The sequence below is a fragment of the Sceloporus undulatus genome, chromosome 3, assembly GCF_019175285.1.
Source record: "Sceloporus undulatus isolate JIND9_A2432 ecotype Alabama chromosome 3, SceUnd_v1.1, whole genome shotgun sequence".
Taxonomy (NCBI): domain Eukaryota; kingdom Metazoa; phylum Chordata; class Lepidosauria; order Squamata; family Phrynosomatidae; genus Sceloporus; species Sceloporus undulatus.
In genome coordinates, this window is record NC_056524.1 from 163,905,649 (window position 1) to 163,921,496 (window position 15,848).

The 15,848-nt window shown below is 40.0% G+C and overlaps 1 protein-coding gene across 10 annotated transcripts in view; it reads right to left on the reverse strand.

Moving 5' to 3' along the window:
- The window catches only part of FAM13C (family with sequence similarity 13 member C), a 96,198-nt gene that overhangs the window by 5,610 nt on the left and 74,740 nt on the right, over positions 1-15,848 (reverse strand). For 5 of the 10 annotated variants that reach the window (XR_006102928.1, XM_042458046.1, XM_042458047.1 and 2 more), the window contains 4 exons: positions 11,615-11,698; positions 7,665-7,760; positions 4,368-4,567; positions 3,719-3,820 (listed from right to left, as the gene is read on the reverse strand). Coding sequence is in view for 9 of the 10 variants with exons in the window: in XM_042458046.1 (XP_042313980.1) it covers positions 3,719-3,820; positions 4,368-4,567; positions 7,665-7,760; positions 11,615-11,698 (482 nt within the window). In the remaining variant the exon portion in view is untranslated. Of the gene's footprint in view, positions 1-3,714; positions 3,821-4,367; positions 4,568-7,664; positions 7,761-11,614; positions 11,699-15,848 lie in introns of those variants that run through there. The other 5 variants (XM_042458050.1, XM_042458048.1, XM_042458044.1 and 2 more) reach the window with 4 other exon arrangements.

A 15,848-nucleotide genomic window follows, 5' to 3' on the forward strand; every position in this document is an offset into this window, starting at 1 on the left:
AATGCCATTTTTGTTGTGTTCGTTCTTTGTTTCTTCCTACAGTTGTAGATTCCCAGAGATAACAAAAATACAATATGGCAGTGGAGCTAGACCTCAGGGATACATAGGAGCTATGAAAGTCTGGTAATTCCCACCTACTGGTCAGTAGCTGGTACAATTGATGGAAGTATGTTCTTCAGTTGTTCAGGAAACAGCTCACTGATATTGTCTCTCACACACACCTCATGCAAGCGATCTCCGCTGTGAGTGGGGATTGCAACAAGGGCCCTATTTCAGTCTGTTACAATAAGAATTACTCATGCAATGTCTCAACAATTGAGATATTGAAGGCACAATTTCAAACAGTTCCAGTGAGGAAGAAAAATGGGAGGTGCCTAAAGAAACCAGGATGGATGTTTAAATAATTTTCAACTGAGCTAAGACTCAAAAGGGACATGTACAAAAAAATAAGGGGGTGGGGAGACTCACCAAAGAGAAATTCAAGCAAATAGCCAGTCAGAAAACCTAAATCACAAAACGAGCCCAGGCTTGGTAGAGAGATTAAAAACAATAAAAAGGGCTTTTTTTTGGATATGTCTGTAACAAAAGGAAAAACAAGGAAATGGTAGGGCTACTGCATGGAGAATATGGCAAAATGCTAACATGAAACAGAGAAAAGGCAGAACTACTCAACAACTTCTTTGCCTTGGTCTTCTCTGAAAAGGAGAACATTGCTCAAGCTGGGGAAGATGGAGCAGATGATGCAGTAGGGGAAATTCAGCACAGAATAGATGAACTAGTACAGGAATATCTAGCTGCTGTAAATGAATTCAAGTCTCCAGGGCCAGATGAACTACATCCAAGAGTATTAAAAAGAACTAGTAAAAGTAATCTCAGAACCACCATCAATAATCTTTGAGAATTTCTGGGGAACAGGAGAGGTCCCAGCAAACTGGAGGAGAGCAAATATTGTCCCCCTCTGCTAAAAAGTGAAAAAAAAGAGGACTCAAATAATTACTGCCCAGTCAGTCTGGCATCAATACCAGGAAAAATTCTAGAGCAGATCATTAAACAGACAATTTGTAAGCAATTAGAAATGAATGCTGTGGTTATTAAAAGTAATGGATTTCTCAAAAACACATCATGCCATATTAATCCTTGCAAAAAAAGTTTGTAAAAATGTGGGCTAGACAAAGTGACCTCTCAAGAAGGATGAGGGCAAGCTGGAGCGTGTCCAGAGGAGGGCAACCAAAATGGTGATGGGTCTGGAAAGCATGCCTTATAAGGAGTGGCTCAGGGAGCTGAGTATGTTTAGGCTAGAGAAAAGAAGGTTGAGGGATGACATGATAGCCATATTTAAATACTTGAAGTGATGTCATGTTGGAGATGGAGCAAGTTTATTTTCTGCTGCTCCAGAGATTATGACTCTGAGCAATGGGTTCAAACTATAAAGAGACTTCACCTGAACATTAGGAGAAACGTCCTGACAGTAAGAGCTGTTCAATAATGGAATATACTGTCTTGGAAAATGGTGGAATCCTCTTTGGGGTTTTTTAAACAGAGGCTGGATGGTCATCTGTTAGGAGGGCATTAACTGTGTATTCTTGCATAGCAGGAGGTTGGACTGGATATCCCTTTCGGTCTCGTGCAACTCTATAAGTCTATGATTCTAGTCAATGACTTCTTGAGCAACAGGGGAACACCTCCATATCCATCACAGCAGCTGCTGAATGGAATTGCTAGGGGGTAGGACGAGGATTCATTCTGTAGCTACATAACTAACATGGTTATGTAGCAAGGTAGTGTATAGACTTCACCCAATGTTTAGGTGTCCAAAGAAAAGGGATAGGCAGAATCATAGAATCATAGAAATGACCAAGGCAATGTGAAGAAAGCAAATATAAGAGTTTTTTGTGTGAAAGATTTTCAATGTCTCATTCTCTGCACTGCTAGAAATTGATGAACTGAAGGAAAATTGTCTGTGGAGGCCCCAACCCAGGGCCTCACTTCTGGTGGGGAGGCCTGAGTGGCCCTCTGCCATCTGCCAGTGCTTTTTGTTTCCCCAGGCTGATTTCTTCTTCTGGAGGGATGAAAAAGGGTGGGTGGCTGTAGGGGCACGAGTGAGCAGAAACAATGTGGCAACTCATGCTGTGGCTATGCATGTCAGTTCTCTGTTTTTGTTTTTTCTTTAAAAGAAAAAAAGAAATATGGTACTGGTGACCTTGCCCATTAACAGCCGTATTGATCTGTTCTGTGGTCAGAATACCTATATAAACAGTGTGTTCCTGTTTGTAGGCTTTTGAACAGATCATAAAAGCAACCCTCACATACAAATGGTACTCAAATGTGCACACAAAATAATTAGAACCTCAAAAGTATGTGTCATGGCACACTTTAAGTCCCATGATGTAAAATCCAAATGTAATGTGATAAAAACTGAAAGACTTAGAAATGTGTGCAGTCCAAAGCTTCCTCACCCCACCCCACCCATGGCATGGAGGATGTCCATCACAGGCACATACCATTATTTACTGCTCTGGATTCACAGATACATAGCAGGTAGGCAACTACCAAAGATTCAGGGGCCAAGCATGCCCATCAGTTGAATCTGGGAGGGTCACAGTTCCTTCCATACACAGCCAGCATCCCCTAAGAATTGTGCAGGGAGGAAAAATTCTGCCTCATTTTGAGAGCTTTCTGGTCTGAGCCAAAGACAGACGTTTTTGCCAACCAGGAAGTGAATCCAAATCATTTTCAGCTGGGGACATTGGTCTTCACTCAGCATAAGACAGGCTGAAGGCTTCCTGGTATGTGGCAAAATTGCACATCATGGCTCCTAGAGGGTCCGGGAAGGGTAAGTTCAAAGTGTTTAATTTTTTTTAATATCCAAAAATAGGAGCAAGCACTGCAACCCCTGAGGAAGGTAGTTACGTGCAACACATAGGCTAGATTTTGTCTACTTCTTGGGTAAGTGGGTCCTCCGTGGGCAGATCCCCTGAGTCTTTACAGGTTTCAGCAGTACATCTCTTTAGGATGTAACTGTGAATTATGCCTATAACTGTAACAGTGTGGGCGGGGAGGGGGAGACCTCTGTTATCATAAGGCTGACAACTACTTAGGATGTATATATACAGTGGTACCTCGGGTTACGAAATTAATTCGTTCCGCGGCTAATTTCGTAACCCGAAAAACCTTCGTAAGCCGAATTGCCATAGGCGCTAATGGAAAAATAGCTCTCTGCTGCCCTCCGGTGGCGGAAAATAGCGCCGAGGTTTTTTCGTAACCCGAAGAAACCTTCGTAAGCCGAAACAATAAATCCCTATGGGATTTTTTCGTAACCCGAAAAATTCGTAACCTGGGTAATTCGTATCCCGGGGTACCACTGTACTGTAGAAATAATGTGGGTTAACACCACTTCAAGTGCTGTAACTCCATCCTATGGAATTCTGGGATTTGTAACTTTACAAGGTATTTAGCCTTCTCTGCCAAAGACTACTAGTGTGCCACAAAACTACGAATCTGAGGCTTCTTAGGATGGTGCCATGACAGTTAAAGTGGTGTCAGACTGCATTATTTCTACAGTGTAGATGCACTTCTGGACTGAGAAGCCATGCCTCACCAAATAAATATCCTGCAATAAGATACCTGTTTTGGAGGGAGGGAGCCTGTGACGACACCAGTCAGCAGCAACATAAAAGAAGCACCGAGATACATGCATACATGCATACAATTGTCTTACCTTCCTGTTTGTTTAAAGAATTGTTCTTCAAATTCCCGTAACACTTTCCTTAGCCTTTTCTTGTCAGCTCTTGTTTCTCGGAGATGTTCCAGCAACACAGGCCTGCAAAGTTAGAACAGGTATCTAGAGACTGTTGGTCTGAAAAATACTTAATGAAATTGATAGTCAGGTGGAAAATCTGGAGGTCACCAAGTATTATCTCCTGGGGCTCATGCTGAAGTAAGGGTTGTTCAGGATGCTTTCTCACATGCATATGATTATATTTTGCTAATTCCACTCCAACCCAGCAGAAAACACAGCACATAGGCATTTACATTCATATAGCAGTGCTATCTTCACTGTTGCATGGTAAGTACAATTGATACACAGACTTGTACTGGTTACAGGTAGCTCAGGATCACTTCAAATTGCAATGATGTGCGAATACATATAGAGCTTGGGAAAGTTACTACAGTTCCCCAAATTCCCCAGCCAGCATTTTCTAGCCAGGAATTTTTCCAAGCTCTTGATGCAACAGAAAAATTAATTGATTTCTATTGCTTGTTCTGCACAACCCTGCACCTTGTCTGACATCAGTCTTTTAAATCTCTCTGGAGCCATGCGCATGCTATTTTAAAAAAAATTAAATAAACCAAAATTTAGCACTCACATTGTGGCCTCGTGCAAGTTGGACATTGAGATAACAGGCTGCTTGACTTGTTTCTTTTCATCCAAGGGTGAAACGAAGGAGGGTTCGTGTTCCTCATCTGAATGGCATAGGTGTTCATCAGTGGGCAGATTGAGGGACATAGCAGAAGATAATTTGTAGCTGCTCTGGGAGTGATCATCATCAGAATCTTCCTCCTCCTGCTTGGAACATGGAATGAGGGTGATTTGATTAACTCCCTTCATGCATATCTTTGAAAATTATTGGAGAAGAGAACATAACAAATTAGATCTGCACTGAGAAACTTCCAGAGGCTAGGAGGTACATGAGCAAACTGAAGCTTAATGTATCTGTCTGTTGTTGTTGGGTTGTTGTTTTTTAATGCATGTTATAGGACTCTCAGGGCCTAAGCTGCAGGTCCACACTTAAGGATTTAAACTAGAATTTAGTACGGTAAGTATTGTGGCAAATAACTCCTAACAAGTATCTTCCTGATAATGTATTCTGTTCTCTTTCTGTCATTAACAGCATCCAAACGTGATCAAGAGACATAAAGAAGTAGGTTGAAATGCTTACCTCTACCACAGAGAAGTAGGTTCAAATGCCTATCCCTGATGTTTTGTATTAAAGCAGCCTATTAACTAAACCAGCAGAGACACACTGACATCCATACATTTACTTCATTGCAAATAACTGAATTTTCTTTCTCTTCTTACCTGCAAGTGGCCACAATTATTGCCTTCCCCCTTCTTTCAGAAAGTCCTGCTCTGAATCAATGATGTTTATCACACTATGCTCTTAAAGAGCTACTATTCCAGTGTGACTCCTCTAGCAGCCTCCTGTTGCATGCTGGGATTGGCAGTTTTAAGGAGCTGAACTTCTCTGCCTGAGAATTCTAAATACCCCTCCTTAAAACTGCCAATCCCAGCATGCAACAGGAGGCAGCTAGAGGAGTCACACTGGAATAGTACCTCTTTAAGAGCTCGTCTGATAAACACCATTGTTTCCTTTCTGTGTATTAGTGCATTATCAGTGTAACTTATCTGAGTGCAAGCTATATGTAATGCATGCTTTTGGCCACAGCATCGACTGTAATGAGCTAACTTTGGCACGGTACAGAGCACCTAAAAACGGCACCTTGCTGGTACCTGTTTTCTCTCCGCAGGGAAGCCACAGCCACCTAACCATGCGGCTTCCCTGCGGAGTAAAAATGTGGGTTCTTTTTATGCCACGACTGTGGCAAAACAAATTACCACTGCTGCGGTGCTGTGTGGCACCGTGCAAATACCACACGGCGCTTGCGTAACAATGGCGGCACTCATGTGTACAGGGCAACACCATTTTGATACGTGCTAGGGTTGAGGGGCATCTGGAGGCACTGCCCTGAGGCAACCCTAGCACATGATGAAGGCATCTTAAAGGGCTGTCTGTACCAGCCCTTTGACACAAGTCCTATTGACCAATGCAATTTTCTTCCAAAGAATGCTGGCCCGTACATATGACCTGGGAAACCTGTGGCCTTCAATACTCAAATTCCCATCAGTCCATGCAGCATGACAAATAGTCAAGGAACTATGGGAGTTATAACACAAAACATATTTACTGATAACAGGATATAAAGCATATACTCCATATTTACTTGCCAGGTAGCAGCAGCTACAGCAATCAAAAAGAGGTCTGTTCTATGAAATTGAGAAGCAACTAAAGACTCCTGTGAGTGAGCTCTGGGATGAAGGACAAAGCAAGAGCCTTGTTACAATTTCCTGTCATGCTGGAGATTGCTCATGAAAGGAGGGGTGGGACTGTCAGCTAATTGCTTCCCAATCAACGGGGAACAGACCGCCATCGATTGCGACAGCTGCTGCCTGGTGAGTGAGATTTGGGGGGCTTCCAAAGTCTCTATGCACCCATAGGTCCCCATGTACCCCTAGGTACATAGGGATGCATGTACCCCTGCACGACGGATAATAAGAGCAGCTATGAAAGAATAAGGTCCTAAAGAGTAAAGATATACAATTAAGTACTAAAGTCAGAATTGTCCAAGCCATAGTATTCTCTATCACCATGTATGGATGTGAAAGCTGGACAGTGAAAAGTGGATAGGAAAAAAGTCAACTCATTTGAGATGTGGTGCTGGAGAAGAGTGCTGAGGATACAGTGGACAGCCAAAAAAGCCAACAAATGGGTCCTTGAACAGATCACGCCTGAATTCTCATTGGAAGCCAAGATGATGAAACTGAAGCTATTGTAATTGGCCACATCATGAGAAGGCATGACTCCCTTGAAAAGCTATGAATGCTTGGAAAATTGGAGAGCAATAGAAAGAGAGAAAGATGGCATACCAGATGGCTAGACTGAATTAGGGAGGTCATGGGCCTACATCTACAGGACTTGAGCAGTGGAGGATGGGGAGCTGTCTCTTTCACAGGGTCGTCATGTGTCAGGGCCGACTCAAGGGCAGTTAAGAACAACAACACTATATTCCCTAAACTAGGGGCTTCGTAGGGATCATGAATACAAACTGCCCTGGTGGCGCAGTGGTTAAATGCCTGTACTGCAGCCATTCACTCAAAACTACAAGGTTGTGAGTTCAAGACCAGCAAAAGGGCCCAAGCTCGACTCAGGCTTGCATCCTTCTGAGGTCGCTAAAATGAGTACCCAGACTGTTGGGGGAAAATTAGCTTACTTGCTAATTAGCTTACTTGCTGTTCACCGCTATGATCTTTGGAATAGCGGCATATAAATAAAACAAACAAACAAACCAGCCCCAAGTGTATAACTCTAGGTGACACATTCATAACTGCCCATCAGGATTGTTAAAACTGGTGTTATGGATTAAATGTACAAGCATACAAATGTGTGCATATACTAAATTGATTTCTCAGGGGTATTTACTGGTGCTTAAACATAGACGTATACACATTCCACAGTTGATGGTGCTTTTTCTACAGTCTTAACATGTACTATTGCTTTCATCTCTACTGATAATAGGATATAAATATGGTGCCACTTGTATTATCAATCTACACTGTTAATTCAGACCATAAAACATGATTTTTAAATGTGTCAGTATCAGAAGCCAAGGTGAATCTTGAATCAACTATGCAATCAGCTTTCTAACTTTCCTTTTATTCCATTCTTATGAACAGTGGGGTACAATTCCTTCATTGTGCTATTCTTTCAATAAATTTATAGGACAAATCCCCAGTAGACATGCTCTTTGTGAGAAAGGGCCTTAGACTAGGCCAGAGTGGCAAAAGTTCAGGCATCTTCATTTACATGTTCTACTTTTAGACTTACAATGGTTGTAATCAAAGACGGTGTGGACAGAAGCTGCTTGATAATTCGATATCTTTCATAAAGAGGCCTCATCAAACTCTTGTCTTCCTTGTTTATCTGAAAAGAAGCAGTAAGACAACTTTGACTCTGGAGAAATTAGACATCTACCGGTAATACAAGTCTGCATTCAAAAGTGGCACATCATTAAAATTAGCTGACAACAACAAGGAAATGTAGTTGATGGCATTTAAACTCCTGTAGGAAAAAAACAACTACATGTAGCACCAAACAAAAAATGGAAGTGACATTTTATATTCTCCAGGCTACCACTTCTAATGAAGAAATTCGAAAGAATGTACAAATTAGGACAAATCTCCTTTGGTACAGAACATGATACTGTGCCATGAAGATGAGCAATTTGTCCCAATCTGTGTTTTTCTTTAATTTTCCATAGAAGAATTAGTCATGTGGAAAGTACAAAATGTAACTCACATTTTCTTTTACATTTTATGCTGTTGCTTTTCTATCTGGATTTAAAGCAATTAAGTTGGCCTGCAATTAGTCAGATTTACAGGAACCCTACTCTTCCTTAGCAGTTGGAGAAGATGGGGACAGGGCTCCTGCCAATGTGCATGGAGCCCTATCATCATTAAGCACTTTCTCTACAATCACTGCAAGACTTATCATCTCCAGTGATTCAACTGCAGCAGTGAACATTTGGGTTAGTTACCCAGTGAATGTCCAAAGGAGGATGACTAAAATGGTGAAGGGTCTGGAAACCATGCCCTATGAGGAACAACTTAGGGATGTTTAGCCTGAAGAAAAGAAGGTTAAGAGGTGATATAATTGAAGGGATGTCATATTGAGGAGGGAGCGAACTTGTTTTCTGCTGCTCCAGAGACTAGGACCCGGAACAATGGATGCAAGCTTCATGAAAAATGATTCCACCTCAACATTAGGAAGAACTTCCTGACAATAAGGGCTGTTCAACAGTGGAACAAACTCCCTCGGAGTGTAATGGAGTCTCCTTCCTTGGAGGTCTTTAAACAGAGGCTGGATGGACATCTGTCGGGGATGCTTTGATTGAGATTTCCTGCATGGCAGGGGGTTAGACTGAACGGCCCTTGTGATCTCTTCCAACTCTATGATTCTATGAACCACTATCCAGATTATCAAAATTTAGCTATTCCAGGGACACATTCTCCTCTCCTAGGACATACTTGAATCTGACACCAAGATTTATTACTACTTGAGCATATTAAGAAAAAGAGACTTATGCCAGCACTAAAACCACATGAGTGGAACTGGTGGCTGAGATGAGTCGCAGATTGATTCCAGTTCCTGATAGCTAAATAGACTGAGCTAATGTCTCCTCAAGGCTGCCAGATAATTTTCACAAAAGGGCTAGTGATAATGCTTAGACTTCAAGCACCAGCTGTGAAGTCCTAGAAAGAGCATTCTAACAGGAAGGATAGGTTAAGGGTCTAAGGCCCTTTTGATAGCCATCACATCTGGAAAATGTAGAAAAACAGCAAAGTATCTATTTAGGCCAGTCACTTCTCCTCGATCTCTTGTCCTTCAGATGTGATGGATCATACCTATCACTGTCATCCAGCTGGGGTCGATGTTTGGATTCAATTATAAATGCTAAGTTTAGATGCTGGATGAATTCATCTCCTCCAGGCAAATATGCATATCCAAAATTATTAAAGGAGGGAACATATTTTAAAATTTCATTTTAAAAAGAACACACTAAAGCAGTTTACAGTAGTAAAAAACAGCAAACAGCAAATATAATACAACCAATTAATGAAATAATAATCAAAAAATAGGTTACTTTACTAAAATAGTTTGGAGTGAGTTCCAACATTAATAATCACTGATTTAAAAAAGAAACATGTTTATAGAGATCTCATTCTTTGCTGAATGTTCAAATAGAATTCTAAGCTCGAAAAAGAGGGAGAAGCTCATCAAAATACATGCAAAATGTATCTGTTTATATCATATTTAAATCATTTAAAATATATTTAAAGTGTATTTTGAGAGAAAATACAATGGAAACTAAGTATTTATATAGATGTTGTTCATGGAGATTCAAATCCATTCACATTTTTTAAAAAAATCATCACAATTCAGTGTGAAAACTGGATGAAATGAATTTATGAGTGAACAGGTACAGAAATGACAGATTAGAAATAGACTAGTTTGCCCCCCACCCCAAATGGTAAGCCTCAACTATTATTATCCATCCTCCTTACAGTATTTAAAATCTATACAGTACATACAAGGCAGAAATTGTAGAGACAATGCAATGGAGAGACCAAGCTTGGTCAAAGGCTAAGGGACAGAATTATGCTATGGGACAAAGGAAATATCAAAGGCTTTCTCCTGGGGAACAGAAAAACAACCAACAGGAGATTAGAAAGGGAAAATCAGAAGAGCTAAGCAGATCTTTTAGAGAAGAACACATAAACATAATATTCTCTTATACTGAATCGCACCATTGATCTATCTAGGCCAAATCTGTTGTCTTCCAGATGTGATGGATTGTACCTATCACTGTCATCCAGCTGGGGCTGATGTTTGGAATCCACACAGCTAGAAAGTCAAATCAAACTAGAAAAAATCTGCTTGCTTTGTTGTTATTGTTGAACCTGGGAGGTTCTACAAAGTGTGTGTTCTCCCACTGAGTTGCAATAATAATAATAATAATAATAATAATAATAATAATAATAATAATGATGATGATAATAATAATAATAATAATAATAATAATAATAATAATAATAATAATAATGTGTATCCCACCTCTCCCTGTCTTGAAGAAAATACACTGATATTGGAGGAGGTAATGAAAGAAAAAAAGAGGGGGATCTACTATGTCTTATTTCAATTACTTGTGTCCGTTCCTCTGATGTCAACTTCAGCCTTAGGGGCTTCAAAAATGTTGGCGTGTGTGTGCACACAACAATAAATCCCACAGATTCAATGGCTTTATTTTAGTTGGAATTAGCAATTTCATTTAGACCAATATCTATCATCAAGGCACTGATCAGACCAAGAACTGCTTAGCTTTGAGCAGCATTGCTGTACCTTGTGCTTCCTGACCATGCTCTGGATTATGGGTTTGGTCACATTTGAGTGTGACAGCCTAACATTTTTACTTGAATGCATATAGATAATAAATTAATTCAAATGTTTACTTTCTTGTAGGGCAGATCTTTCACTTGGGCTATCTGGGTACAAATTTAGGAGTTTTTAGTGATTTAAAGGCACCGGAACCCATCTGTTCTTAGACGCTCAGCAGCCCTGGTTAGTACTTGGATGGGAGACCGTCAGCGAATACCAGTGCTGTAAGCTGTATTTCAGGGGAAAGTATCGCCTAAGAAAATTCTATGAAATTCATGTGGTTGCTGTAAATCTACAGGTGACATGAAGGTGAAGGAAGTGTTTTTGTTTCTATCTGTAGCTCTGTCAGCTGAGCAACTAATACTTGTGGCCCATTCACACTATAGTGTCTAGAGTGCTTCAGCTCTAAATGTCCCTTCCTACACTGAAAATCCCAAGATTCCATGGGATGTTGCCATGACAGGTAAACTGGAATAATAGTGCTTTAATTGCATAGTTTGGATGGGCCAGGAACCTCTCAAAAGAACCCTGGTGTTACTGTATTTGTCCTTTTTCTCTGGAATGCTAAGTCGTCATGAACTGCAGAAGACTGCTTGAAATACTCATTACAGACTTGCTTAACATGGTACCATCCAGATGTGCTGGACTACATGGCCATAAGAGGCAAGGAATGTTGGGCACCACAGTTCCGTACACCGGAGGGGCATCAGGTTGAAGAGGTTTTGATACAACAGTTAACTGACTTTCATGGGTTTGATGGGTAATCTGAGGAACTGTTTGCTGAAGAAAGCTACATGTAATGAGTAACTTGAGATGTACCTATCTTTTCAAGGCATACTTACAGGTCTTCCATGAACACTTTCAAAATAGAGTAGGCTTTTCTGGAGACTGAGTTTTTCCAAAGCCATTTGCCTTTTTGTCATAGCCTAGTTAAAAAAAATTATTTATAAAAGTAATTAAGAATCAGGTTGTCATCTCATAGATGAAGATGTATGTACTATCTGAAAAAAATGCAATCAGTATTCTTCCCTGCCCCCAAATCAATTTCATAGAAATGGTTTTCCACAGGGTGCTTCATTCACTATAGTGAGAAAAAGGAGCAAAGAACCCACTTAAAAAGCTTTTAAGGAAAAGAGAATTCAATACATGTTTAATTGAGAAGTATTTTCTATTATACAATTATGTATGATCCTAACATGTTGGGGCATTTTCACAAGATCTTTTTGTCATGTAAATATTGAGAGGAAAGACTCCATGTGATGCCTCTTCCACTTCAAAAATAGATGTGTAATTTCTTCTCAGATCAGGGATGATCTTTCAGAATTTGTAGTTTCCATACTCCTTCCTTACCAACTATATTGGCTAGAGTGGATGTAAATTGCAATCCAGCAACAACTTTGGAGGACCATCAATTTCCCACATCTGCTTTAAAGTGTGTGAGTATGTAAGTATAAGTAAAATTACTTTACTGTGGAACTATTGGTTTTGCCTCAAGAAATCTTTTGAACACAAGTTACTTATCATGTGCTTGGGATGAAACTCCTTTTTAAAAAAAAATCAGAAAGATAAAAATAAATTAGAATTAGAATCAACATCAGCAGTGATTTGGAGCAGGACTAGAAACTGTGAGTTAGTATTACTATGGAACACACATTACCTGTGTACTTGCTTCTTTGTAAATACTTGTAATATGCATTTTCCACATTTTCAGATGCGACAAAAAAGGGACAATGAAACTGGTGATGATGGTGAAATGGTAACACATTTCTAATGTAGATGTGAAACAGGAATCTCCAGAAAACAAAATATTACTTAAAGAGCAGAGCTTGCTACAAATGGAAGGGTTTGTTCATGAGTTTTCTCAAACATCACTTGTTCTTACTGAATGTTTTTTCTTGATCCTTCTAATCACTGAGCAATATTACTTTGCCTTGATATGATGATATGCCTTGACTAGAAGGCAGCTGGACTGCCAATTAATTTTATAATTAGCATTTGAATTACTGATTACTTATTATATAAATAGAGGTTGTTAAGGCATTAAAGGCCAGATGCCTGTCTCCCAGTTTGATCCCCTTGGGACTACTAATCTACATGCTTCATTATGGACATGTCAATCAAACCAGTTTAGCAGATGTCCTTCAGAGACTCTGGCTACAGCAGAAACTTAATCCAGATATGATGGCGGATTATCTTAACTTGAAGAGGAGGAAGTAGAGTTCTATCTGTCTGGATGGAACAAACTTCTATCTAACATGTAAATTCACAACCTGGAGATTCTTCTCAATTGGCCACTATTCCTTGATACCCAAGTGAGAGCATGGTCAGGAAAGCATCTTGACCATTTTTCAGCTGGTTCTCCAAATGAAGTAAGTCCTGAAAATAGCATTAATGAAAACCACACATTTCTGACATTCACGTTCTGTACATGGTTTTGCCCTTGGTTTGGAAACGCAAGTTGTACAGAATATGCCACAATGATTATAAAAGGAGATTATCTGCAGATTGCTAGCAGCACAATAATCTCATACAGAGATGTAAAGAAAACTCACAGAATTTCTCATTCTTTATGAGAAATGATATCTCACTACATTGAGACATACTGTCAAGAAATAGTCAGTCACGGCAGCATTTTTTTGGCATTTGGGCCCTGGGGGGGGGTGGGTAAAAAAAAGTTATTTGTAAAAGAAAAATTGCACCAAGAAGTTTTTATTTTGACCACTAGACCATGATTCTAGTACATAACCACCTTGGTTACACAGCTAAGTAGTGTCTCTCAGCTCGATCTCCCCACGTCCCCATTTACTGGACAGGAGCCACTGTGAGTGACAGAGGTCTACTTCTTTAGCAGTTAGGAAGCAGCTGACTGACATTCTCACCTCTTTACATGAACAACCTCCAGTATAACAGTCAAGAGCAGGGCTCCCGTTGCAACAAGGCAACAGACTAGCTGTTACCCATAGATCAGAATTAAAGGGCTTTCATGGTCTCTGTGCATTCCCTGAACCAGTGAATATGTAAGGATCGTAACTGTGAACAAATGCATCTAGCCGCCCTGAGTCGCAGCCTGGGAGAAGGGTGGGATATAAATGAATATAATAAATAAATAAAATCTTTCTCCAGCCCGGGAAAAAATGTTACAAAGCAAATTTCCCCCCAAAGTTCTGAAGTGCAAAAAGTAACTGAAAGATAAGTTTAAAAAACTATCATAATCTCACACAAGGGGAAGAAAAGTTTGGAAAATATTTTATCTTCAATATGAGAATGAAATAACAAGAAATTAATATCACTTATTTCATTCTAGAAGGTCTTGGGTCCAAAACACACTGCAGAAATAATCCAGTTTGAAACTGATTTAACTGCCCTGGCTCATTGCTAAGGAATCCTGGGAATTGTAGTTTATTCTGACAAAGAAGGCTAAATGTCTCACAGAACTACAGATCCCAGAATTCCCTAGCATTGAGGCAGGGCAGTTAAAGTGGCCTCAAACTGGATTGTTTCTGCAGTGTATTTTGGACCCTGGTTACCCTCTGCTTTGAATCCTAATTCATGGATCTTGTTTGAAATTTGAAAGCCCTAAGAGATTTTGCTCCTTCTTAATTAAAGAGAATAATCCCCTTTGCACCATCAGGAAGGCAGGCTTTAGTGCATGTATCTCTTCACTCTGAGATCGACCCAGCAAGCCTGTGAGAAATAGGGCCTTATGGTGGTTTCACAGCAATAGTAAGAATTCAGTTCAGTTTGAAGACGTGTTCAGGGAGAAACCATCCCCTTTTCAGAAAAAAAAACATTTAAAACTATTATGAGTTGTTGTTTTAATGGCACTGTTTCATTTTATGCTGCGGTTGGTTACATTTGGATTCTTGTTTTAAATTAGATATACCGTATGTTACTTGCATTGAGAAAGTGGGTAGATAAGGAAGGTAAGTAAACTAATAGGGAGGGATCCAGATTCAGGTGTATAACTGAGATGGCAAAAGGAGGCTATAAACAGTTTCATTATGAGCTTAGCCTGCCATAGCATATGTAGTGATTTCTCCAGTTAAAAGACCCACCAAGGAGTGCAGACCAAGGAAATTCCCCATCCCTTCCTATTAGTTATATCCAGCATTGTTTTCTGTACAGCGGACCCTTGTTATACGCTGGGGTTTGGTTCCAAGATCCCCTGTGGATAACAAAATCCATGGATGCTCAAGTCCCATTAAATATAATGACATAGCAAAATGGTGTCCCTTATAAAAAATGGAAAATCAAGGTTTGATATTTGAAATTTATACTTTCTTGGAACATTTTCAAACCGTGTATGCTTGAATCCATGTATAAAAATCCGTGTATAAGAAGGGCCGACTGTACCAGCAAAAAATGTAGTACTGAGAGAAAAATTCACCCAACATACAGTTACACTGTGGAATTCACTACCACAGTATTCTAATAATAGCCCCAAATATGGCCATTTTCAAAGGAAGATGGGACAAATTCACAGAGGATGGGGCTATCAGTGACTATTAGTCATGTGGCTATGAAAGTGGCTACTCCATCCATTAGTAGAGGCAGCATGCCTCTATGTATCAGTTGCAAGTGACAGGAACAGAAGGGTGCCATTCTGTTCCTCTGCTTGTGGAGTTTTCATAGGCAACCCCACAGTAGAATAGGTATTGCTCTGGATATGCCAGATCTGACCCAGCAGGAGTCTTATATTCTGCAGAATACCATATCCCAAAAAGTCTTAGATTTCCTCCTCCTTTTTTAAATTGGTCATTTTATGAGAATGTACTTGTACTATATGTTTAACATGGTATTCATTGGAAGATATTATCCTCCAGAAAGAGAAATTTGTTTTGTTGTTGTGTGCCTTCAAATAATTTCAGACCTACGGTGGCCTTAAGGTGAACCTATCATGGGATTTGTCTTTACCTTCTTCTGAGACCGAGAGAGTATGACTTGCCCAGTGTCATCCAATAGGTTTCCACAGCTGAGCAGGGATGTGAATCCTGGTTTCCCAGTGCCCAGTGCCAATATTCAAACCACTACATGATGCTGGCTATCAAACAAAGGGTACCATTTGAGATAATAATA